This window comes from Temnothorax longispinosus, chromosome 8 (genome assembly GCF_030848805.1).
Source record: "Temnothorax longispinosus isolate EJ_2023e chromosome 8, Tlon_JGU_v1, whole genome shotgun sequence".
In the NCBI taxonomy this organism is placed as follows: domain Eukaryota; kingdom Metazoa; phylum Arthropoda; class Insecta; order Hymenoptera; family Formicidae; genus Temnothorax; species Temnothorax longispinosus.
The window spans coordinates 18,456,934-18,481,107 of NC_092365.1; the positions used below are offsets into that span (position 1 = coordinate 18,456,934).

Consider the following 24,174-nt stretch of genomic DNA (forward strand, 5'->3'; position numbering starts at 1 on the left):
ACACGATACGTACTGTTCTTCTTCTTCTGACCGGTCGAGGTCTTGGGCGGCGTGATCGAGGACGGCGGTCCATTGTGAATCGGCTGCTGCGGCTGATGCGGATGAACGGGGTAGACGGCCGGCGGGGGCACATGGGGCAGGGTCGGCGCCGCCGTGCCCGTCTGATGATGATCGTGATGATGATGCATGCTGCCCCCCGGGTAGAATCGATCTCCGCCCCTGTAGACGATCGGCGGCGGCGGCGGGGGCGGCACGCCAGCGGCTCCGCCGCCCAAAACCGCGGTGCTCGTCGAGCTGCTGCTGGGCACGGTGCTGCTGGTCACGGCTACGGCTGGAAAACGGATGGTATGGTGTTAGATGATTACGCATTATATCTTCTCTGTACCTTCGACTCGGTCGCGAACCGTGCGCAGATGTCGAGGAACAATCGGCGACCGAAGAACGAGTTGTTTTCTACGCGGCTTGGTAGAAAGGAGAATTCGTATCGCCGAAATAGCCGCTTGAAGCATGACGTTTGAATATCTTATCACCAAAAACATTTTGGAATTTTAAACTTTGGTTCTCCTAATACTTCGGTTTCAGTGTGATTGTATGAATACTCTTAGAGAGGAGCATGTTGCATGTGTTAGCAGATAATTGTATATTTTTAAAGGAGTCTGTGTACGTGTGTGCAATTAATTATAAAAATGTTTAAATAAAAAAAATATTTCAAGAAAAATACTTCAATAAAGTATTTAGTACTATTGCAAAGGATTTATTTCTAATATTTATATCTATTGTATCTCCGATAGTTATCTGTTTTATGCATTTAAACATATTTTCTGCTCATACACTTCAAAAAAGTTTTTTGTATGTTTAAATAATATATTTTTAAGGAGTATGAAATCGTTTTGTATATTTGACTTCCCTATCCACATGCTGATCTATAAATCTTACAATGCAAAAAACGAAGTTTTCTTTAATCTTCAAGGTAAACATACTCTTGAAAAAACGCAAAAAAGTCCTCAAATCGATTTTAATGTATAAAGAAGTATGGACAAGTTTCAGAAACTACGATTAAGTGCGGCGAGAGGCAACCTTCGTCATCTTCACACTTTCCCATCGCGAATGCCCACCGATAGTCTTCGCGTTATTCTGAGCCCGCAACCTGGCGCAGTACCTGCTAACCCATCGGAAATAAAACTCGCGGCCGTGGAGGTACGTGCACCCCCCGGCGATATAATTGTGTAGAAGTAGCCGCGCGCGAACTCTCGACGTCTACCGTGAACGCGAGGTCGGGTCTCGCCGTGGAATCTTCAATGCCCGAGATGTTGAGGAAAGAGAGAGAGAGAGAGAGAGAAAAAGAGAGAGAAAGAAGGAGGGAAAGAGAGAGAGAGAGAGAGAGAGAGTTCAGAGTTCCCGGCCAGCAAAATAGCTGGTCATTATGGCGCATGAATCGTCTCTGCCGGGGCGGAGGTGGCAGGAAGAGAAAAGGGGGTCCAGGGGGAGGCGAGAGAGGGATCGAAGGAGAGCGGGAAGACGCTTCGAGGATGCTTCGGAACGAATTGGGGAGAGAATAGCGGGGCGAAATGAAATGGTAGAATTTATTGTGCCCCGGGACACAGAATTGGTCCCCCCGCGGCCGCAACAAATGACGCACGGTGAGGATTATAATCGATAGGGATTATTTAAGAGAGAGAGAGACGAGAGGACGGCAGGACGGAGACGACAGGAGGAGAGACGGGGGCGAGAGGTGGATAGGAGGAAGGACGAGAAGGAAATGAGCTCGAAAGGATGGCGAACGAATCGGTGAAGGAACAAGTACACCGCCTGTTATGGTAGCCGTTCCTCTAACGTAACTGATTACGGGATAATGAATTTATGAACCATTTTGTTTCGTGCCTCTGAACCCCCTCCTACGTTTTTTTTTCCCCGGAGCGCGCGTCTCCGACGGAGGTCGCGCGGAACGAGAAAGCGTGAAGAGTTTAAAAGCGTGATTTACGCGCGGAATGAAAAGGCGGTGTCCCTCGTGCAAATGACGCCTGTAATTTTAGATTATGATAATTGAGAAATTAGAACATAATTGCCGCGCGAATATTGATGCCTTCCATGGGAAGGAAGAGCCTGCGTTTCGGGCACCGTCTCGCGGGCGGCGCGCGATGCGATGCAAATGAAGAAGCGCACGCGAGTGAACTCGCGCGGCGAATCGTCACGCGAATTGTTGCCTCTCGGATCTTGGAGAACAAAGGAAATCCATCGCTATTCGATATCTCCTATTTTGGAATCAGTACTCTTTCGTATTCCAAGTGCTCAAATCAAAATAATTTTCCTTTCTGCTCGTGAATCAATTTCTGTACCCTTCGACTTTTTGCGCGACGCGACGCGCGATCTATCTCGAATACTTACAGTTGTTACGCGATGTCGCCGAGGAGGAGGTCTCGGCCTCGTTGCCGCAGCAGACCTTGAAGACGACCTTCATGTTGTGGCTGGTGCACCGTCCGCCGATGCGCCTGTGGAGGTCGTCCTTGGACGAGGTGCTGATGAAGTAGTAATCGTGGCCCGGGAGGAACTCGAGGCCCCCGGGTTGCGGCGTGAACGGCCTAAACGTGATGGTGAAGTACATCGTTTTGCGCGGCTTGTCGCACACCGCTATTACCCGCGGACTCGGGTTCGTTATCCGACATGTCTCGTACTCCTCCTTGGACACCTGCAAAACGCCCAAGAGAAATCGTGCGATCAGTCGCGACGGTATAATCGATCGGCGACACGGGGGAGGGGGGACACGCGGATCGGCGACACCGATCGCTGATTGACTACTGTGAAAGGTGCCATCTTAGCGTTTCCCCCCCGGGCGAACCGATTCCCGTGCTCTTCTGCAGAAGAGGGCTTCATTGTTGAAGCTAATCGTCGTGTAGGAAGAACGGCGGAGACAATGGGACAACGGATGGCGGAGAGTGGAGGGACAATCAAGTGGATCGAAACGATTAGGTCGCCGACGACGCAGGAATGGTCTTTGGGAGGTTTTGCTTTGCTCGAGAGGGTGGACGCCACCGGAATGTTTGATGGCCACGTCCGTGAAAGCCGAGAATCTGCCGCGGTATCTGGAATTGGTTATCGGGAGAACGAAAGTTTGTAATAAAAACGTATCAATCGGGAATACGGTGTCACGATTTTCGTCTTGGCATCGGCCACAGTTTTTTTTTTAGAACAAAATTAACTTTTAACCGAAAATAATTACTTAAAAAGATTTCTGTGGCGAATAAAGATAAAAGTACTCCAAGTAAAATGAAGCGATGGAAAAGATAACTAATTAAAAAAGAATAATTGATAAATTATTTAAATCTTATCGTTTTCACCCAAAGATAAGACATTTACGTATCGAACCGAGATTAAAATAGAGAAGGAGGTCGTGAGATTGTTCAGTATGCTTGTGTGTGTGTAGATACGTATATATGTTCAGTATTTCTTTCAGTTTATCGATAAATCTACATTTCGGTAGCGTGGTACGCTCGCTGAAGAGCGGATGTCGTTTTGGGGATATATAATGGAAGCGGGTTAAGAACCAGTTTCAAGTAGCAGCAGCAGCTGTCTAAACATTGGCAGACTCCGATCGACAATTTTTTTATGTCCAATATGACTGTGGTGTTGTCATTAGACATTCACACGTTATAGTTTTGAACCCGTTATCTATAATAAATGCATCGAAGGGAAAGGTGCTCTGTTGCCGGTTAGTTCGGCTGTCGATATTGAGAAATATTAAAAAAATCCACTTACGTTGTAGATGATGTACTTCTCAGCATCATCATCGACGTACGAGTCCGGCGGATATACAGGACATATTATATTGACTTGATCGTACTCGAACATTGCGTTGTTTTTGTTCACGTCAATTATGTGATCTGTGTTGTCTATTCGAAATCTGTAACATAAAAACAGATTAATTAGCAAGATTCGCGCGAACACAAATCTACCTTATTTTAACATTAGAAATAACGCAAATAAGATTTTATAATATTTATTCGCCACACGGTAACTTTTTCCCTATCCAAATATTACTTATATATCTATATTTTTATAATATTATTTATTCGGCACACGGTAAACTTTCCCTGTCCGAATATTATTTATAGTGGGATGATAGTAAATTATAGTAGGTATATGGTAGATATCTCTATATAAAAAATGCATTATTATCGCAAATGCACGTTTGGAAATCGCACATCGAAATTTCAACACGCGATTTGCTAAAAAAATCTACTTTAAAGTCTCGGAAGCGTACGGCGAATGCTTCTCGAGGAAGATCATATTTCTCGCAGACTATGGCGATGCAACGCATACCGCCGTTTCCGTGCAGCAAGTTCCAGGACTATCCGTGAAACATTCGCGAGATGCCGACGCCTCCGGTGGAGGGTCTGTGGGGAAGCGAGAGGGGCCGCAGAGACCAGCGTCCCTACGGCCTGTCGGTAGCCAGGTCAGGAAAGGGAGAAAAAGAAAAGACGCGGACGCAGACTCGCCCTCGTAAGCACCCAACGTCAGATAGGCAGGCACCCATGGTGTCGAAGCATCGCGCAAGTATACGTACCGGCTTCTTATACAGGATGTTTCAGAAACGAACCCGCGACTCCTCTGAACTGGCAACTTTCTCATGAACAAAGTGAAAATTCAAACGACCATTCTCTTTTCCTAAGTAGGTACCTTTCGGCACTGATTGAATAATTTCATTTTATATCATGCTGAAGTAAAATTTATACAAAATTAATGGGAGAGATCTATAGTCACTCTAATCACTGACAAGTCAAACGTTATTGACGCCTTCACGTTGAAGCGATCATGGTTTCGCTTGACTTGGCACTCTCTCTAGCCGAGCTCGAACACCCTGTACATTCACGCGTGCGGGTATGCGCTTAGCCTAGCAGCCGTATACGCGTGCACACACACACAGAGACACATACACACACATACGCACGCGTCGCTGCATTATGTAGCGGCGGTTTCGCCGATGAGGATACTCGGGGAGGATGTGGAGGAACGAAAGGTCGGCGGATGAGCAGAGGAAGAAGAGGAGAAGGTGCAGAGAGAGAAGAGGTGGCGGACGGTTCCTATATAACCGGTTCTTACCGCGAGCACTCTCGCACACGCTAATACGCGCTCGGTAAGTCGAGGTGTACGCAACCAGCGACGTCTCTCCCTATTTCGCGTCGACCTATTTCGTATTCGCGAATCGGCGCAAGAACTGCGCCGTCATTCAATAAAATTATAAGTCGCGAAGGGGTTCGGGATAAGACTTCATGCTCCACCAGTACACTTATATATATTATATTATATTAATACATACATAAAAATGCTTTATAATTTATCTGTAAAATTAAAAAAGCTCACCGTTTATTGTCTATTTGTAATCAACATGTCTTCGATTTATATATTTACATTATATGCACGCACGAGAATGCCTTGTCTCGTTGCTGGCGCGGTCTGTGATTTCGTCGAACGTACTGCATATTTCACCGCGTTGACGTTGGGGTGTTGTGTGCCGTTTTTCACTTACGCGAGTCTCGATTCCTCGTTCGCCGTTTATAGATGCACGCACTGTCGGACGCGTCTACTTTTTGCGGACGCATCACGAGCGCGTCCGAGCCGCGATACATGGAACTTTACACGTGTATAACCATATTTATTCTCCGTCTCTCGCTCTTTCTTACGTGCATTTGCCTTCGTGCACTGGTAGCGCACAAGTTCTTACGTGTTTAGAGTTTATTCGAGCCGGCAAACACGTACATACTGCACGCATGGTAAGGCGTACAGAGATTTTTGTTGCTTATTTTCTCACGCTATCTTACGTGCGCTTCCGCAGTTGGATCGCATACAATCGGCCGCGGATGATATGAGCCGCACAAATCGCATATATGTCTATCCCATAGATATATTTAAAGTTTTGTTATAGAGTTTAATTCGGTTCTTCGATATTAAAACCTTACGATATAATTATTATTCCGTATATGATAGATTAGGCAAAATGTCACTTTTGATGAAATTTAAATAAATTTTTCATATAATCTTATTTAAACTCCACTTCTGCATTTCATTTATTTTCCTGATTATAAAAATAAAAACAATCGACAAAATTGATAGCTTTGGAATTTATTCTAGCCGTTCTCAGCTACAGGAATATGATGAGGTGATCGACCCTAAATTTGTCAAACAATATGATATACAGATGTGATATGAAGCTCCCCACGAGAGAAATAAGCGCTTCTCGCGCGCCTGTACGGGGCCACGCTTGTCACGGGAGACGTGCACGACGACGTTAGGGAAACGCGTCGAATATACGCCGTCCCGACGTTTCGGAGCGTTAACGGACAATCTCGTAAGTGGGCGTGTAAGAGCTCGAAAATTGGAAGGTAGGCCGGACCTCGGCCAAATTAACGTTTGGCGATAATATCCGCTCCCTCTCGCTCGTCGTCTCTCTCTCTCTCTCTCTCTCTCTCTCTCTCTCTCTCTCTCTCTCTCTCTCTCTCCCTCTTTCTCTCTTCCGCTTTCTCTCCGGGGTATCCCCGGCCCGGGGTCGGTCGAGCTCGGTACCCTAAGCGCAACAACGGCCCGAGAGGACGCGCGCGCACGAGGGCGTCCGGGCACACGCGTGTGCGCGTGCATGTGAGTGCGCGTGGGCGTATAGGACGTTTCGTTCGCGGCGTGGCCATTCACGAATTTATTAGAGACCGTATATGTACGTGGCAGCCTGAATTACTCGTGATAAAAACGCGCCGTTCTTTCGCCCCGAGTTCCCCGACTCCCCCGAGAGCGGAGCAAGAGCAAGAGGTTTTTAGGTCGTCGCCGTCGTCGTCGCGGATAATGTACGCGGAGGAGGCGATACGAGCGAGAGCAGCTTTATCGCCGTTTCCGCCGAAACACGTATAGTCACAAACGTGTTTAACTTTTCGCCCCGCCCGAAACGTTCGCTCCTCTACGGTGGATTTTTTACTCGTCCGATTATTGCCATGCGCCGGGTTAGGGACCGGTGGTTAGGGCGAGTGGCATCTCGTCGCGTCTCTTCCTCTTAATCGCGAAAGTTTGACGGTAATCCGGGCCTTTTTCCGTCGTTCCGCGCCGTTCGTCGTTGACGTTGGCTTTCTCTTTTTTTTATCTCCTCTTTCTCGAGCATCCCGGGCACCAGGAGCTATAAAATAAGATCGCCATTCGCTCCTTCTCTCCTCCATTCTCTTCTTCTAGCCGCCACAAAGAACGACTCTTCTATACGTACACGTCGGCCGGACGTGTTATTGGTAGCCCCGATGTGTGATTTAAAGGATCTCCCTCCCATGAGGAACGGTGTCATTTGCATATACCTACGTATTCGTAGGATCCCTCGAGTACCCTCGTATTAATGTGATACCTCGCCTCGGTTCTTAACAGTTCTTTTCTGGCCTTAGGTAAACACTCGGCATGAATATGTATGCCACCTCGCCAGTGACCCGTCCGAGATTCGAAAATACTACGCAATGGACATGGAGCCTCCCGTTTAATAGTCGCGCGTCTCTATGCGATCCCCGTACACGGTGGATGTTCCTAACGATATATTATTGAACGCGTGTATTATTCGGCGATTCCCCGGCGTCGGTTCGACGCGGCGCGTTGCGACAGAGGATAACGGTGCGTCGGATAGTTAGGAAAACGTGATCGCCATCTCTCTATTGATGGAGATGACTAAGTATGGGATGTCCATTGGCTTTGGGAACATTATTTACGATTTAATGCAAGATTATTGCTTTTAACTCCAACTTCGAGAGTTCCTTTCTCAGATCACGTTACAAAATAATAATCATATGCTAACCGGTTGTTAGTTACGCTTAATCCTGGTATTTTTATGATATTCGTAGCACTCGCAACGTGAACGTGGGAGACATAAAAAGTTGAGAGATAAAGACAAACTAAACATAAATTTAAAATAATCTTAAGCATAAAAAAATAATTTTAAAACCAAGCCAAATATGCTACACATAATTTTTAATATCGCATTATCGCCGAGAGACATCGGTCGAGTGGCAATCTTCCGAGTGATTTCCGTACGAGTGCAAAAGTGGATTTGGTCGCCGACACCGCGCCATAACACTCCACCTCTGACTGTCTTCATTAATTCCCACCACTGTCTAGCCGACGCCAATCAACTACCAAGCGAGCCCTGCGAGAGGGTCTTCCTAATTGGAATCGCGAAAAAGTGGGCGTGTTCCAAACGTTCACCATCGTTTCGAATCGTTCCTGCGGATTTCAGCCATTCGGCGATGGCAATTTTCTGTTCCTCTAATTTCAACGTCGATAACTAAAATTGCGTTTTTTTTTACCGCTTTCATTTTGCTGTTCGTATGTATAATGATTTTATATGATTACGATATAGAATTAATTTGGGACGTTAGCTGTCATTCAATTGTCATCTTTGCGCAAAAATAAAATCGAAAAAGATAACTCAAAATGAATTTTTATTACCGCTCGTGTATACCGTTAACAAGTCAACGTTCGCGCTATTACGCGCGCGCGCAACGAGAAAATTACATGTAGCACGCAGGCAGGTTATTTCGATCGTCGGAGTGCATCGGGGAGGGTTAATGCAATCGTCACGATCCGCGCCGTTCGCCGGATTCACGCCGACAATGTTGAAACGAAAGCGCGAACAAAGCGGAGGAGCGGGTTAACCTGCCCGGGACCGAAAGCAAGCAACGAGGCGATACATTCGTCCACAAAGAGCGCCTTTCGTTTCCGATCCTTGACCCTCGCGTGTCGTCAAATTGAAAGAGAGGATCCCGCGGCTCCGCTCCGCGAGGCGCGCGAGATGAACGTCGCGCGCAATTCTCGAAGCGTCGCAACCCCGCGCGCGCGAGCTCGACGGCGGAACAAAGCCTCTCGGTGAGAAACCTCGTCGGGTGAGAAAAGCATATACCCACGTGCGTCGTAAAGGAGAGAGAGACGCATAGAGGAAGAAAAATGCAGAAAGGCTGGAGAAAGAAAACAAGACGAGGGGATACAGGGACGGGGCTTGGCAAAGTTTCATAGCTTATATCAGTACTATTATTTTTTACACGCTCCGGGAACAATTTTCTTAAGTAGATTTGTATTGAATAATAATTTACCGATGTTTCGATGACTGCCCGGGGACCAGCTTTTGCGCATCTTCCTATTCTCTCTCACCATCTCTCAATTAGAAATTTTAATAAGTATGTCTGGACACGATTGTTCCGCGGAGATCGTTTGACAGAGCGCTGTAAACTTGGAGCTTGAGTCTCATTGCTTTACATACGGATGCGCTCCTGCCGGCGAAGAGAAGGCGGAGAGAGACACAGATGAAACGGACGCTCGTGCACTAACTGTAGGCGAGGTATTCTGGCAGGAATATCAAAGCCGGGGCCGCGTCAAAGAGCGCGAAGAGAGCGAGCGCGCGGAAAGAAGAAAAGAAAGAAAGGAAGGGAGAAAGAAAGGGGGGAAAGGAGCGAGCGCAAAAAGGACACCGTGAACACGGAGCGTGGACGTTACGGCTTCGGGACCACCGCTTGACTCTTTCATTCATCATGTTCATTCCTCAAACGGGCATTGTGCCCGTGTATGATGTACGTTTCTTTCTCTCCGTTTGCGCGACGCGCACGAAGTCGTAACGTTCGCGGGACCGCAAATCGTAAACGAAGATATAAATTTAGTTCGCGCACTTACGTCGACACGTGAATTTATCGCTCTTAATATGTTGTTTTATTCCACAGTTAAGATTAAGCTGCTAACGTAATAATTTAGCTTATTGCTCTAAATGACGCCATATTTAGTTCTTGACTATCAAGAATATTGAATATCAAATAGTGAAAAAAAAATTACTTCTCGCTCTCGCGTGTTGTCGCGCCAAGGATCGCTCGACAAAAGGAAAGGGCAGGAGCGTTAATTTTCCGCGTGAAATCCGAACGGCGGCGTGGATACAACGCGTTCCGGGGCGCGGAATCGTTAAAGTCCGTTTCTCGGAAGGGCGTACCGGGACCTTCGCACCTGCCCGGCTTGGCCGACAGTTGCAAGTGCTCCGCAGAGAGCACCGTACGTCGCGCTGTGATTGGTTCCCCCGGGGGTGATTTTATTTCCGACCGATACATTCGGGCCCTTTGTCACACCCACCCCGACAGTCGCATTCGCATTGCGCTTTCCAATTTCCGTCGGTGTCGATCGCGCCGCGAGGCAGACGTGCAATGGATTTGTCGCGCGCGCACTTCCCGCGTTGTCGATTCTCCATCGCCGCGATATTGCTGGCAGAAAAGCTCGCTGGCACGCGCCCACGCGCGTCATCGAAGAATTATTTTATTCAATCATGAGAAATGATTAGCAGATGAAATGATTGCAGCAGCGTTTCCCCCAGCTTATCAGAAAAACAAAAATTTTTTAACGCAAAAATCGGTCCGGATCGTTAATTTACGATAAATAAGCTATCTAAAATTTGCGTGGGCGTAGCAACGCCGGTATATTCAGCGTGATGGACATGTATTCACATCTCATTCATCCTTAACGCTAAATCTGGCTATTTGATTTTCAATCTGAAATAACATTGCGCACATATGTGCCAAATAAATTCTCTCGGATTGGTTCGCCTGAAAGCATCGGGCTCTCCAGTAACCGCCGAGGTAACCGCTCTTTGAAAAGGCGGATTTACGCGATTCACGGACCCTTCAATTCTTCTGTATTTTCGCAGCCATTCATTCTTCAAGTGCCGCGCGGTTCGGAGATCTCTCACGGCAATACATCTCATGTTTCGCACGCATGTATATCGTGCTACCTCGCTGCGAGATGCAATAATTGGTCGTTAGCGCCTACACACCTATCATTTGCGACTGCAGCGCAAAACGGTAACGTTTCTTGCTACGAGACCGATATTCAAAAACGGCAGCGATGTAAATGTGATTCCATAACAACTTCCTGGACGAAGGCCACGACGGAGCCCTAGCGCCCCACGAGCGGAGCCCAGCCCGCCTAATGCACGACATTAAGTTACGTAAATGCGTCTCGCGTGTGCTGCGTGCGGGTGACTCGTCATCGTCGGCGTCTTTGGGCGTACGTCTCTCTCCATTAAGGCGACTCGCGACGTTATTATTAGTTAACTTCAAATATTTATCGTATTCTTCCTGCGCGCGCGCGCACACAGTCTCTGTCGCCTGTCGCCCGACGGATTCGTCTCGCGCAAGCTATTCTCGTAATCGGGCTAAGTAGGGATTTACAGAGAACACACGGAGAGCAGTTAGCCGAATTCGTCTGATATGTGAGAATTAATCTCGTTCCTGAATTATTTACTAAATGCTTTAAAAACAGATACAAGAGTGACAGCTCCATGAGTGAAAATAGTTTACGTTTAATAAAACATGAATTATAGATTTGCGCGATTTAAATAGCAGTCTTTAAAATAATTTTTAAATCAGATCAATATCAAAATTATCTTATTATTAGATTGCCATTTAAAATTTGCAAATTTATAGATAAAAAAATCAATGTAACTGCATGTTCCTTTGGCATGGAGAGAAAAATAGCAAGTAGAGGAAAAGTGTTCCGTGATGAAAAATGAATGTGACGTAAAAGTGAAACGGGGAAGCTTCCCTCCGGGAAAGTAAGCAAATGTTTATCTTAATTTCTCTTAATATTAAATTAAATTCCTTTCAGATAATAATCGAATTCGCCAATTTTACTTAGGATAATGTGTATACACGTAGAGAAAAAGAGAGCCAAAAGAAGTAGAAGATAGGCGGAAACGAGTGCCGGAATTCGAGCGCGTTTCCTCCGTCCGGGAAAAAGCGGCTACAGCATAGTTGCGTCATTCGCATCTCGCACATTTGTTACGCCAATCTCTCGCGTCTTTTTGCCGCGGCTGGCGGAGCAATCATCGCGCGAGCGCGTTGCTGGAAAAAAAAGAGGACGGAAAAGAAACGCTGCCCTCGAGTCCTGGTATAATGCAGCCTGGGAGACCGGAGCGGTGGCGAGGGGAATGTTAGTTAACGAGGCGTCGGGTGATTTTATCCCCCTCGGAGGAGATAAAACTCCATTCGCGTCGACGAGTTTTAACTGTATCGCGAACAAAGTACCGACAAACGACCGATAATTTGTTGAATTCCATTTTAGTCGTGGCTGTTCGAACTAATCCATTATCGACAGTAACATTTCGCTTCGTTTGTTCCGTGTGACGATCCGGATCGATTCGCTCGCTAACGGATTAATGAGACCGACGATGGTTCTTACGTCACGAGCTGCCAAGACCGTTTGCGCGAAGTCGCCTCCGCGCGCGAGTCGCGTATTTAATGTAAAAAGATGATTCACGCGTGGAGTGGCATTCAAGTGCACTGGGGTGAATCACTGGCCGTCAGTCGCTTGAAAACTATAGCGCATTCGACAGAAATAGTGCTGGCACAACACGATGAAACACTGACACGCTCGATAAGATCACAGTTCCTGAGATACGAAATTTATTCAGTTAGAGCGGGTGTTTTCGCAATGAATGTAATTTTTCAGGTTGTCAGGATGAGAAAATCACTATCGGAGTTCTACTCTACTAATTCAAGGTTCTTGCCTTGGACTTCTTAAGCGACTCGTTTTATATTAATTATTAATATTTTTTTAACTTACAGGAAAATCTTAGACGTTGAGACTGTATTGCATCATTATATGTTAACAAGAGATGATTAAACATTCCAACTCTCTTGTAATGAAAAACTTACGTAAAAATCTTATTAAAAAACAAGTAGCTGTTTCATTATTTCTTAAACTTTCATCACAAAATTTTAATCTTGTATTTCTCCAACCGTCCTTCCCATTTTCTTTACGTCTCTTCTTTTACCCGTAACGAATATAATCCATTTTATGAGCATCACTCGCCGCCTCTCCTCGTCGTTACATTTCTCTTATCTATCGTACAACATTATCCGTATCTTCTTGTCGCCAACTCGCACAGCGCGATGTTTCCGAGGGAAATGGGGCACGTAAAACCCTTCGTCGTCTCAAGAAAGATCTCTCTCGATCAATCTCAAGAGTCGGACGAGCTCTCGCCGATAATAAGAATCGCGAAGTAACATTTCCGTTTCCGAATAGTGCTCGCCACGTTTCGCTACGTAATTTCGTGAAGAAAGTTACGCTACGGAAATCTTTACTTGAGGAAAAAAGCAAAAAAAAAAAAAATAAATGAGAAAGAGTTGAAAACGCGTTTCGTATTTGTATGAAATTATTTTTTGTCATCATAAAATTCTTTCGTTGATTATCAGATCATTTATGTTTCTCGCTTTACGATCCATTTCGTGGCACCGTTTCGATACAACGACGTGGCAAAATGCTGGCCGCGAAACGTGGCGAACGGACCTGACTTTGACGTTACTTCGTGACTTTTATTAGAGGATTTCTAGCCCGCCTATATAGCCAAAGTTCATCGATCCACGCGCGCCACGACGCCGGGCGTCCTATTAAAAGCCGCCTCCACCGCCTCCGTGGCGCGAGGCGCGGGACGGAGGTAGTAAAGTGGCCGGACGGACGGGAGTGTCGGTGTCGGCCGGGGAGAGAGATCAGAGGGCCGACGTCGAAAGAAATAGTTCGCCGGCAGAGAACGCACAAGAGAGAGGCGAGGCGGAGCGCGCACATGTTTTTGGAGCTCGCGCGTCGTCTACGGCGGCCGCGCGCTCCTCCGTCGATTTATCAAACGCGACGTCGAAAGGCGCGACAAGCTACCGCTTTTCACCCTTTGCGTTCACGCCGCGGCTCAACAGGTGATAACACGAGCGAGACACGGTGCCGCCGCTGTCGCGATCTGACACTTAATTAGCGCCGTCGATTGATCTCCTGGATTTCGGAAATGCAGAAAAAACGATCGAATCTGACTTATACAGCGCGATACAAGATATTACGAATTGCATATGTAGCGTGATAGGAAACAGTGTACGTAGAATTGTACATTTTCTATCTATTGAGTGAAATACTAAAATAAAACATTTCTTGATTAATTTGGAATCCGGTTTTTCTTTTTGCAAAAAAAAAAAAAAAAATAATGATTACAGAATTTTATGATATTAAAGATTAAAGGAAAATTGGTAAATTGTGCTTATAAACTGTATAAAATTTTCCTTAATAAAAATCATGGGATAATTAGTATCGTATTTAAACCTGAGGATGTATTTGTATAAAACAATTCACTACGAGAATTTAAAGATTGTAACTCTTGATAATTGACATTGCAAACAAATTGCTTATAGTGTATATGTATAGCGACAACGTCTATTTTTCGTAGGTTGATCTATGAGAATTAATAGCCGAAAACTTTATGTCGTCGATTTATTGCAGTTGGAAATGCCACGTTGCGTTAAACATTTGTTCGAGTTTATAACTGCTATTATTTTTATGTTCGTTGCTTTTGTACGCGCTGGAACGATCATCAATCATCGATATATGGTAGACCCCGAAAAGCAAAAGAGCGACCTATACTTTCAAAGTTTAAAATGTTAGATCGATTAATGCGGTTCAATGAATTTTCATAGAGAATTGGAAGTTTTATATTACTATAAATTATATTTCTCAATGATCGTCGAATGACTATTGCCTTCAACAGAGTAACAAGAATTATTGATTAACGGGCAAATTGTGTCCCTCCTCGCATAAATTTGTATAATCCCTTTTTTTTAAAGTAGCCGAGCTATGCGATGTTTCGGTCACATTAAAAGTGATTTAATTGCACGTTTCCTAATTTCAAGCTATTCGCTTTGTACACGGCGCGCCGTGAGAGCAGCAAGAAACCGAGCGATCCAGCACGATGACATTTGACGACGGTTTAATTTTACGATCGTTGGGTTTATGGGGCTCTCGAAAGTCGATTAGGAGAAATCACTCTTGGGCGGAGTCGCCGTTGCCGTGGTCTTAGTCTCCGAATTTAGGAAGAAAGCGCGGAACTCGCGATGACCTTGGTACGTTACGATTTCCTCGGGTTTATGGCTGATACCGAGTCCGTGTACGAGGAAAGTCGACGAGAGGTTTACGATTGTGGGAATGCTTGATCCTTATGGTATATTAAAGACGAAAAAAATAATTACATTCGATAAAATTCGACCGGAATTGGAAGGTAATACCGTATCGTCTTATCGAGGGATAAAACTACAACTGATCCATATATTTATGCATTTTGTTTCCCAATAATTATAAAAATAACTGTCTTATTATGGGAGACTGGCTAAATATAAAAAGAATTAAGAGAATTAATATGTGCGATGAATATATATGTAAATCAGTAGTTCTAGATGAATATTTATATTTTAAGTTTAATTTTCAAAATATTGATCTAAATTCATTGATTATTCCTGTATTCAATATTGGGATTTAGAAAATTATTTTTAGAAAAACATCGTTATATCATTCTGGCATTCTAAAGTTATCAAATCTTAAAATTCCATAGATAGTAGTATCATATCTCATTTATCACAACTATAAATGCACGTATTTAATCGAGATTAAGCTCTAGAAATTCAAGAAAATAATAAAATTTTATTTTACATTTTGTTGTAACTACATTTAAAATTTAATAATTAACCATGAAAAAAAAAACTTCAATCGAACTTATAAAACGTCGACGTCTTTATAAGAAAACATCCAACGTCAAATGGACCGAGCAATCTGCAGATAAGAATGCAGACTTGCAACATCAAGGAACAATCGTAAGGAAAAAGAAAGAAAATACCGACATTGTTAGAAGTTACACGCTGATAAAATCCACGATGTCGAATCGTAGCTTCCCGTTTCGTTTCTTATCCCGTTCGGTACGCGCAAGATTAATGTCCCGACAGCGCAGGATGACCGTTCGGTCGGACCACGTGCATCAATTGCGATGTCAAGCTATCCTCCCCGCGCACAGATAGCGCGGCAACGGGGGCAACCCCGAGTTCGATGTCTTCCGGGGCGATATGACCGGCCACGACCACCGCCGGATTTCTTCGCTCGACGACTTCGGAGATCCGCATTGAGACATTTCTGTCCGGCCGATACGGACCGGGATAACCCGCGTCCCCCGGGTCCCGGGGCCCGGGGTCGGGGCCCCGGTTCGCTTCGAAGCCGGAGTCAGATTCTTGGGCGAACTCCGCCGTCGTGTTGATATCCCCGCGATAGCTCCATTGTTCGTGGACATCGTGCAAGCAGGTACGCGCTCGCGCGGCCGGCCCGTCGCCGTCGCGACAGTTCGGGGTCACTTCCTAGTGCCGGGACGTTTCACACCAGCGTGACACATCGGCGGCGGCCGTACAGTCACGAATTCGCGTGACCGCGCCGCGGAAAATCACCGGCCCCGCCGCGCCGCGTTCCAACAACGGGACGAGATGCATCTCCCGTTCTGATCGCCATCGGTGAGAAATCTCAGCTTTCTCGCGTTTTACATGTAGACATGCACGTGCGCCACGCCTGCGTGTTAGATTCCCGGGCCTAACTAGGACAAGTCGAAAAAGAATGTACATTCTAATCTCGACTCCAATCTGTATTCTACGGCAGTATATAATCTATGATTCTTATTTTTTGGATTCGTAATTATATATTAAGTTAAAATTAAAATGTATTCTTGTGTCTATCACAGATTTGTTTTTACGTGTAACTTACATTAATTTATATTTTCATTATTATTATATTATGTTTTTGTCTTATAAATGATGTGAACCAAAAAAATTGTAGGAAATGAAAAAAAACTTTGAATATCTTTGTATGCTGTGAGATTTCCTTTATGCTTTTTAAATTATATATTGAAACCAGAATAAAACATGTTTTCTAACATATTCGAATTGTCTTAACGAATAATTAATTACAATTACATGTTTCTGAGACGTATCCAAAATATGTTTCGTGATATAATTATCGATTTCTTTCTCAATATCAGGAGTACAGCTATAGCTAGGAAGTTACAACATCACGTCTTATAAGTTAGCGAAACAAAGGGAACAGAACAAATGCAGACAATACGCCAGTGCCAAATTTAAGCGAGCAACCGGAGCAACCAATTTTTTTCTGGTAGTTTACTCTTACAACTGCCTGCACGCTGAGAGGTTTTTTCCGCTATTGTTTATATTTATTTCGCAAGCAACGAATTTGAAACTTGAATATTTCAAGAGCAATAATTTCAGACAATATCTCAGTACCAAATATATATAAGCGAGCAAATATTTTTCTGGTAATTTACTCTTATAACTACCTGCACGCAGAGAGATTTTCTGTTGTTTACATTTATTTTGCGAGCAACGAAATCAAGACTAGTATATTTCGTGAGCAGTAAATTAGCAACAAATTCTTATATTACTGTTATGTACAATATATTATATCGTTATATTGTTCTGGTCTGCTAACTTAATCTTCCTTTAGCATCATTTTTTAAGAAAACTTACAGAGCAATAAATTTTTTTCTTTGGCAACTTTTTAGTAACAAATATAAATATTAGTTAGAGTTGGTTCTGCTTATTTTTTCCGTTAACTTATAAGACGTCTATAAGATAACTATCGCTTTTTGGGGGAAAATTTAGTTTCTTGTGAGATAATATTTGATTATCGATTTATTATCGGTAGCTATTTAGGATACGTTGCACACCTGTTTTTTGCTACATGCTGCGTTGTGTTTACTAAAATACCTTATCACTTATCGATTTTTATCCTCTTTTTCTATTTCTATTATCGATAAATTTTATTCGACCAGAGACCTTCGTGTATACACGCTTTAGTATAGAAATTAAAAAAAACAGAATATTTAAATAATTTCCTTAGATACCTATCTGTTCTTAGTAGACCTGTTGTTGCGTCGTACGAGAAAGTGTAACGTAAGAGTCTGGCATAATAATAATGATACATAAGTATGCATATAATTGCTAACAACTATGAAAAGTAATCGCGTAAAAACTAAGCGATTAAACGTAACAAATTAAGGCACTACTCTTTAAATTAATGAACACAAGCTAAGTATAATTATCAAGTATAATTACCACGGGCTCTTTCGTATAATCCGTGGTAATTATGATAATCACCTTTCTCGTCAATCATCACGCTATTGCATACATTACGCTATGGATTTCCGTAATAATTGCATATATTTCATTTCTTTTCACGCGACCACGGAAGATGGTTCGCACAGTCTTTAATACGATAGCCTTACTATTGCTTGTACACGTGAACGGGAAGTTGTTGTCCTTTATTTTCGACGGGATCTTTCCGAATGCGCGACGAGACGAAACTTCTTTGCCACATTCCGGCCCGTCTGTCAACATTTCGATTCCTTCGAAGAGCCCTCGCGCATAAATCACGCCTTCGTTCGTACCTGCCATAATCTCCAGCGTCGCCAGCACTTGTTCTAAGGAAATAGACTCGTCATCCCTTTACGACGTGCTAAGGAGCAAGGTAAACATCGGGACCATCGTCCTCGTTGACGTTGAGCCGGGCCGAGGTCTTACCTCCCTCGACTTTTTACCTCGGTCCCGGTTTCCGCACGTGACTTTCAACGTACGACTTCGTCTTCGGCGTTGGGAAGAGAAGGACAGAAAGATGAGGAACCGCCCTCTCGGGACTTGGCCACCACATGCGGTACCCTCGAGAATAAAGGAAAGGACCCCGAGTTCTGAAATCCGGGTCCCATAATCTGCGCGGTGGGGTACGGTCCTATATTTATGCGACGGAGGCAAGTGGTTGTGCCAATACGGGGCCGGCAAGTGGTACGGAAATTAACCTTGAGGAACCTTCTCCCCCCTCGGCTTGCTCTCCCTGGTTACACCCCTTTTTTCCTCACGAGTATCTCGGTCGTTCTTGTTGGCCCGGAAGGTGAATAAGGGCCTTGGTCTGCGCGGATTCGGGGCGGGGTAGCTGCGGTATAAATCTCAGTGCCCTAGACAAATGCGGGGAGGAAGGGGGGAGAGGGGAGATTCCTAACGGTGCGTGCTTCCTTGAAGTCCTGCGTGAGCATGCCACGAGGCACCTCTTTGTTCTCCGAAGGACAACGCGCCGGGGCGGCGCGGCGTTCGGCTTGTTTGCTTCGCAATCCTTAGATACTCGTGCCGATGCAGTTTTCATGAGGCGGTATCGTTCGCGTCCAAGGTCGCACTACTGGCAAAGAGTGTTCGTGTTAGGTCCAGGCTGAAGAATGAGTTCGCAAGCGAGAAGCCGTAAGGATAATCACCGAACCGGAGATATGATCTTGCTTCTTTCAAAGTGGTTCGGATCGATGGCGATGAAAATACGATTTGGATTAATAATTACTGCAGATATATAAACCTGGACGATGCGAAGTGATCGACGGAAAAAATTGGATAAAAGAGAATAGAGATAGAAAAAAAGTAAAAAGATAATATATTTTTATAAATCACGAAATCTATTTCAAAGTTATCTTGTCCTTTAAAATTCTGTTTTCGTGATTTAAAAATATATTGACGAATTTTTCTTCTTCACGAGATTCTACGAGTCAGTGGCCATGAAGATCATAGAACTTTGCTCAGAATCGAGGAGGAGCGGATCGGACATAAATCCTAATATCCCCTAGACTTAGATGAATAGGCTTGAACGGTGCGTATACCTCTGCGCGCTCGCACAAGGCCATGCGCTCGCCTTTGTCCGGCGAGGACAAACGTATAGAGCGGCAGTCATTTTCGATTTTCAAGGTTTAGCCGTGTAGAAAGACTCGCGTATACCTGGGCATCCCCGAGGATTTCCAGGCCGGCTGCCCAGGTATCTCAGATTATGTTCGCGTCTCCCTTTCGGAGATTTTCCCTCCCGCGTCTCTTCCGCGTCCTCCCTACCTATCCCTTCGGCCGTATCGTCGAATTTTCAGCAAATAATGGCCCACTTGATTGTGGGTATCTTAAGTAAGGATGCGAGGGACATCCTCGTCACGGTACACACTTTACTCGTATCGTTCCACGTTAGGGGAACACGAGATCTATTGTCGGGACTCGACGCATCGCATCGCGGAGAAAAGAAATATTGCGGCTAGAAGTGGCGCGGTATTGTTTGCCCAGCATTGTCACGGAGGTTAATATTGAAGTGGTTTGTTGCCGGAATTTTTCGGGATCGCGCGGTTTAACAACAGATGTTCGCCGATGGGCGGAACCGTTCGCCCCCATGGTACATCGTATATACAAATAGCGGAACCGAGTGCTCGAGAGATTACGGTTTTTATAACTACAGCTACAATCAAACGTTAGCTGCACATGCAGCTTCCAGTAAGATTTCAACAACTTTCTGTTCAGAGAAAGGAATAACTTTTTTATACAATCGATACAGAAATCCTGCGAGATTTAATAAACAATTATTTGCCGACCTTTGCTAAAATATTGTTGGGATTTAAAAAGCCCATCAGTGATCTTACGATATTTTATCGTATGATATTTATAGACAGAACTCCGAGAAGTGCGCGTCGAGCCTGGCGATGAACTGCATCATCAATCACGAGAATCTCCGTCGATCGCGCAAGGTGCAATTATGGATATCCAGAAACGGGTGGCGGCCTCCGAAATACAAAGAATCCATTTCACCCTTCTTCGCGTCTCGCGCGCGCATCTTTCTTCTCGCCGGTCGCCCCCTTTCTCCCGCGTCTCTCTCCCTACGTTCGCCCTCGAGAATCGACCTACGGCTGTTCCTTCGGAAACCATATATTTTTCGTTTCACAGTTCGCGGCGCCGTTGAATGCCCTGCCTCCATTCAGAGACGAGGGTGCATCTCCGTAGCAGCCGCCAGGTATAAATTCTGGCGTTGGCTACGCGCGCTTGCGATGGGGTGGGTGGGAAGGTAGGGCAGGGAGAAAAGAGGAGGAGAAAGATCGGTCCCATGGTAATCGATTACCTCCCCCCGTATCCCCCAGAATCCCATATAGTGACCGGCCCCATGGCCCGAAGATTGAACCTTCGATAACCGGTGCTCCTCTCTCGTTCTCCTCTCTTTTCCGTCTCCTCCTTCTCCTCCTCCTCCTTCATCTCCTCTCTTGCTCGACCAATTCTCCCGAGTCGGTCGGCGCTCTCGCCTATTTTCTCGCGTCGCGCGACGAAGGATATAATTCCCGAGTCTCGCGGAAACGCTGTGCTAATTAAGAACATGTTGCTTTGGCACCTACTTATAAGAGCATCTCCTTATGCGTTACGATCTTCCGGCGTCACGACTATGTACGGCATAGAGTGAAATGGTGCACGACATGCCTCGAGATAGCGAACAGAGGGAAGCAGATCAAAGGGAAAATGTAATATAATAAATTATCGTAGAATGCAATAATTAATGTCGCTGTTAATCATATCGTGATTAGAGTCCTGAATCATATTGTTCATATTGTTGGTGTTTTTGAATGAATTTTATGGCATGAATTTATGCTAATTGAATCACGAATGATCTTTTTGCAGGGCTTACTGCTGGCGGGACGCTATATGGAGACGCGAGTATGCAGGACGGGTCCTTCGAGGCGCCATTAAAATGCGCCGTTAATTACACGCCACATCGAAATGCGTACTATGCGCGTACTATGTAAGCGTGCGCGACGCGCAAGATATAATTGAGTCGGGCGCGTCTTTGGCCACGTACGCGTTTCGCACGCACGTACACTCGCACGCACCTGCCTTCACGGCGATCAGACGAACCGCGTAACTCGATATTCCTAGTTCTAATTATAATTCCGTGTGCAAAACAGCTAATTAAGAGGGCGATGCCACTGACGTCACCTCGAGGATTCCGCATTTCGCCTTCGTGCCAGACCACCGCCGTTATCATTTGTTTCCGTATATTTATATAGCGTTTTGTGTTTACGACTGTGAGCGAGTAAGTAAATGCATCACACTTTGACGTTAGCCGACGCGGCAATTAGGTTTGATCCTGCCTTATCTTCTTCGCTCGAAAGAAGCTCATGATAAACTAACTAATACTAATGGAAGATATGGCTGTCGTAAGCCGCGCGTAACTTGATACTAGATCGACATCTCTTATATCTACCAGTTTATATTTCCAAATTCCAACAGCCAGGTACTTCAACCAGTAATTCAATAATTCACGGCGTGACAGCGATGCTGACAAAGATGGCTTAATTTTAACTCGGTTTTCGCTTATATGATGAGCGAAATTTAAAATTCTCGTAGTTTGGCATAAAATTATTGTACTGTAATAATAGAAATAATTATTATATGAAATATTAAATCATTTACATTCACATCTGTCTTGGAGCTATTTTTATCAGCAGATCCTTCTCGGAAGGTGTCTGTCTGCTTCGTAGTAGATAAGATTGGACTAGGAAAACCGAGGGATATTCTTATCGCATGGAAATGGATATACTGACGCAGCAGTCGAGAAATATATTCGCAATTGGATATATACAGAGAATGTTATTTACTAAATGTGCTCTCTAATCTCAGATAATTACTAAAAGCCAGAGTGTATGATAATAATAAAATATACATAGAAATTTAAGATTTAATAACAAATTCTAAATCCTTTACGAGAATATATGCGAAAATTAAAAGTCTGATATTATAAATTATAGGAAATCCAGTAAGCTAAAATTATGCTATGCATAAAAAATATGAAAAATAAAAAGAATAGAAATAAGATGTACAGAATGAGTACAAGTGTATACATAGAAATAAATTTTATTTCAAGGCTTACGGAGCACGCGATATAAAATCTACGACGTTGCTGCCGGTACACGGAAAGCAGGCGTCTCTTTCAGGATCATGTTACAAAATACCTATCACAGTCATGTTTTTCGGGCCGGCCGATATTTATGGCAAGCTGAAATCGTGGAATCGGAGATAGGGAGAGACAGAAAGAGAGAGAGAAACTATCGAGACGGGATCTCGTTCGGAAGGTGCAGCAGTCATAGGCGGGTACAATCACAGCCTATAACGCGAGAAGGACGATACGGCCTGGGTGCATAGCGGGGTGCAGCTGCTTCTTCTTCTGCGGCCGGGAAGTCGCATCTGCCGATCTTCCTTCCCACCCCGTGTGCGTCGTCCTCCATTTCATCGGTCTCTCCCCGGTCATCCTCGTTTCGGGCCCGCGGCGCATTACGCGGCACATTTTCTCTCCGAGATGCATCCTCTCGCAGGATCACGGTCGATCCGAAAAGACCGGCTCGATCTCCTTTCCCGGGACCACGTTCGGGGAACGTACCCGCGTCCCGGTGTAATAACATCCCTCGCACGTATAATATCTCGGCCCGCGTGTAATATACAAAATATTACCGTGAATGTAGCAGGTGATCATACGGTGCGCGAGCATCCAAAATATCGTGCGCGAGTATCAACGCGAAAAGACGCGTTGGGAAGAAAGCGAAATCCACGATAATGTATAACGGACATATAGTATTACGCTATGCTAAAGTATTAAGATTCATACATATCCGTTCGGAAGTTTACCAAATGATTGAAGTAGTATCGCGTAGCAAAACTGAACACATGTGTTAAGAATGAAATGAAAATAAGCACGCGGCGTAATCGAATAGTATGCCACTGATAGTATCGCTAACACGTTGCGTCGATGATGCAAGCTACTTTGTTATTGTGTTCCGAGGAAGAAATCGAGATCGGAGCAATGTGTTACGACAGAAATCATAATTGAGCGATAGCCATTAGAGGCTGATGCAAGAGGCACAAGACTTATTTCACGCCTGTTGAATTTAATCGAACATTATGTTCCGCGATCGAATCACATTCAGAGCTATTTCTCCAGTCGGTGTTATTTCTCTCAAGATAAACCTTTTCACTCGTCCCTTGAATTATGTACTCCAACGTAAGAAATGAGAGTCGCGCGCTCGGTATATACATTTTGCGAGGCTATGAATAAACAAGCGATAGTCGTGAATCATACTTCATATCCTGAATGTGAAAATATGGTTTCTCCTCCCTTTTCCCGACAGGTTTCTTACATTAATCCGCCACTGGTGTGGTGGAAGAGGGGAACGGCGGAGTCGATCCGCAGACGTTTGTCCATCGTCTCGAGAATAGTTCATCGAGAGCGAAATGTTTGCGCTAGACGACGAGAAGAGAAGAGAGAGAATTCCGCGGGAGCTGCTCCCTGTTTACCTTGCGCTTAAGTACACGTTAGTACACGTATTCGGACGGGAGCTCGCGGACGGGAAGACCGGTACCGTTCGCCGGGCATTGTATCGAAGTTTAAGCTTCATTCAGCGAAACGTAAATCCCCCAGCCTCGGTCTCTCTCGATCTCCATTCAAGAAACGCGAAGTCGC

General features: G+C 44.8%; 1 protein-coding gene across 1 annotated transcript in view; it reads right to left on the reverse strand.

Annotated features, from left to right (window-relative positions):
- The window catches only part of Ephrin (ephrin), a 53,485-nt gene that overhangs the window by 10,411 nt on the left and 18,900 nt on the right, over positions 1–24,174 (reverse strand). The window contains exons 2-4 of the mRNA XM_071786993.1: positions 3,754–3,898; positions 2,386–2,686; positions 14–331 (exon numbers count right to left, since the gene is read on the reverse strand). Coding sequence (XP_071643094.1) covers positions 14–331; positions 2,386–2,686; positions 3,754–3,898 — 764 coding nt within the window. The remainder of the gene's footprint in view (positions 1–13; positions 332–2,385; positions 2,687–3,753; positions 3,899–24,174) is intronic.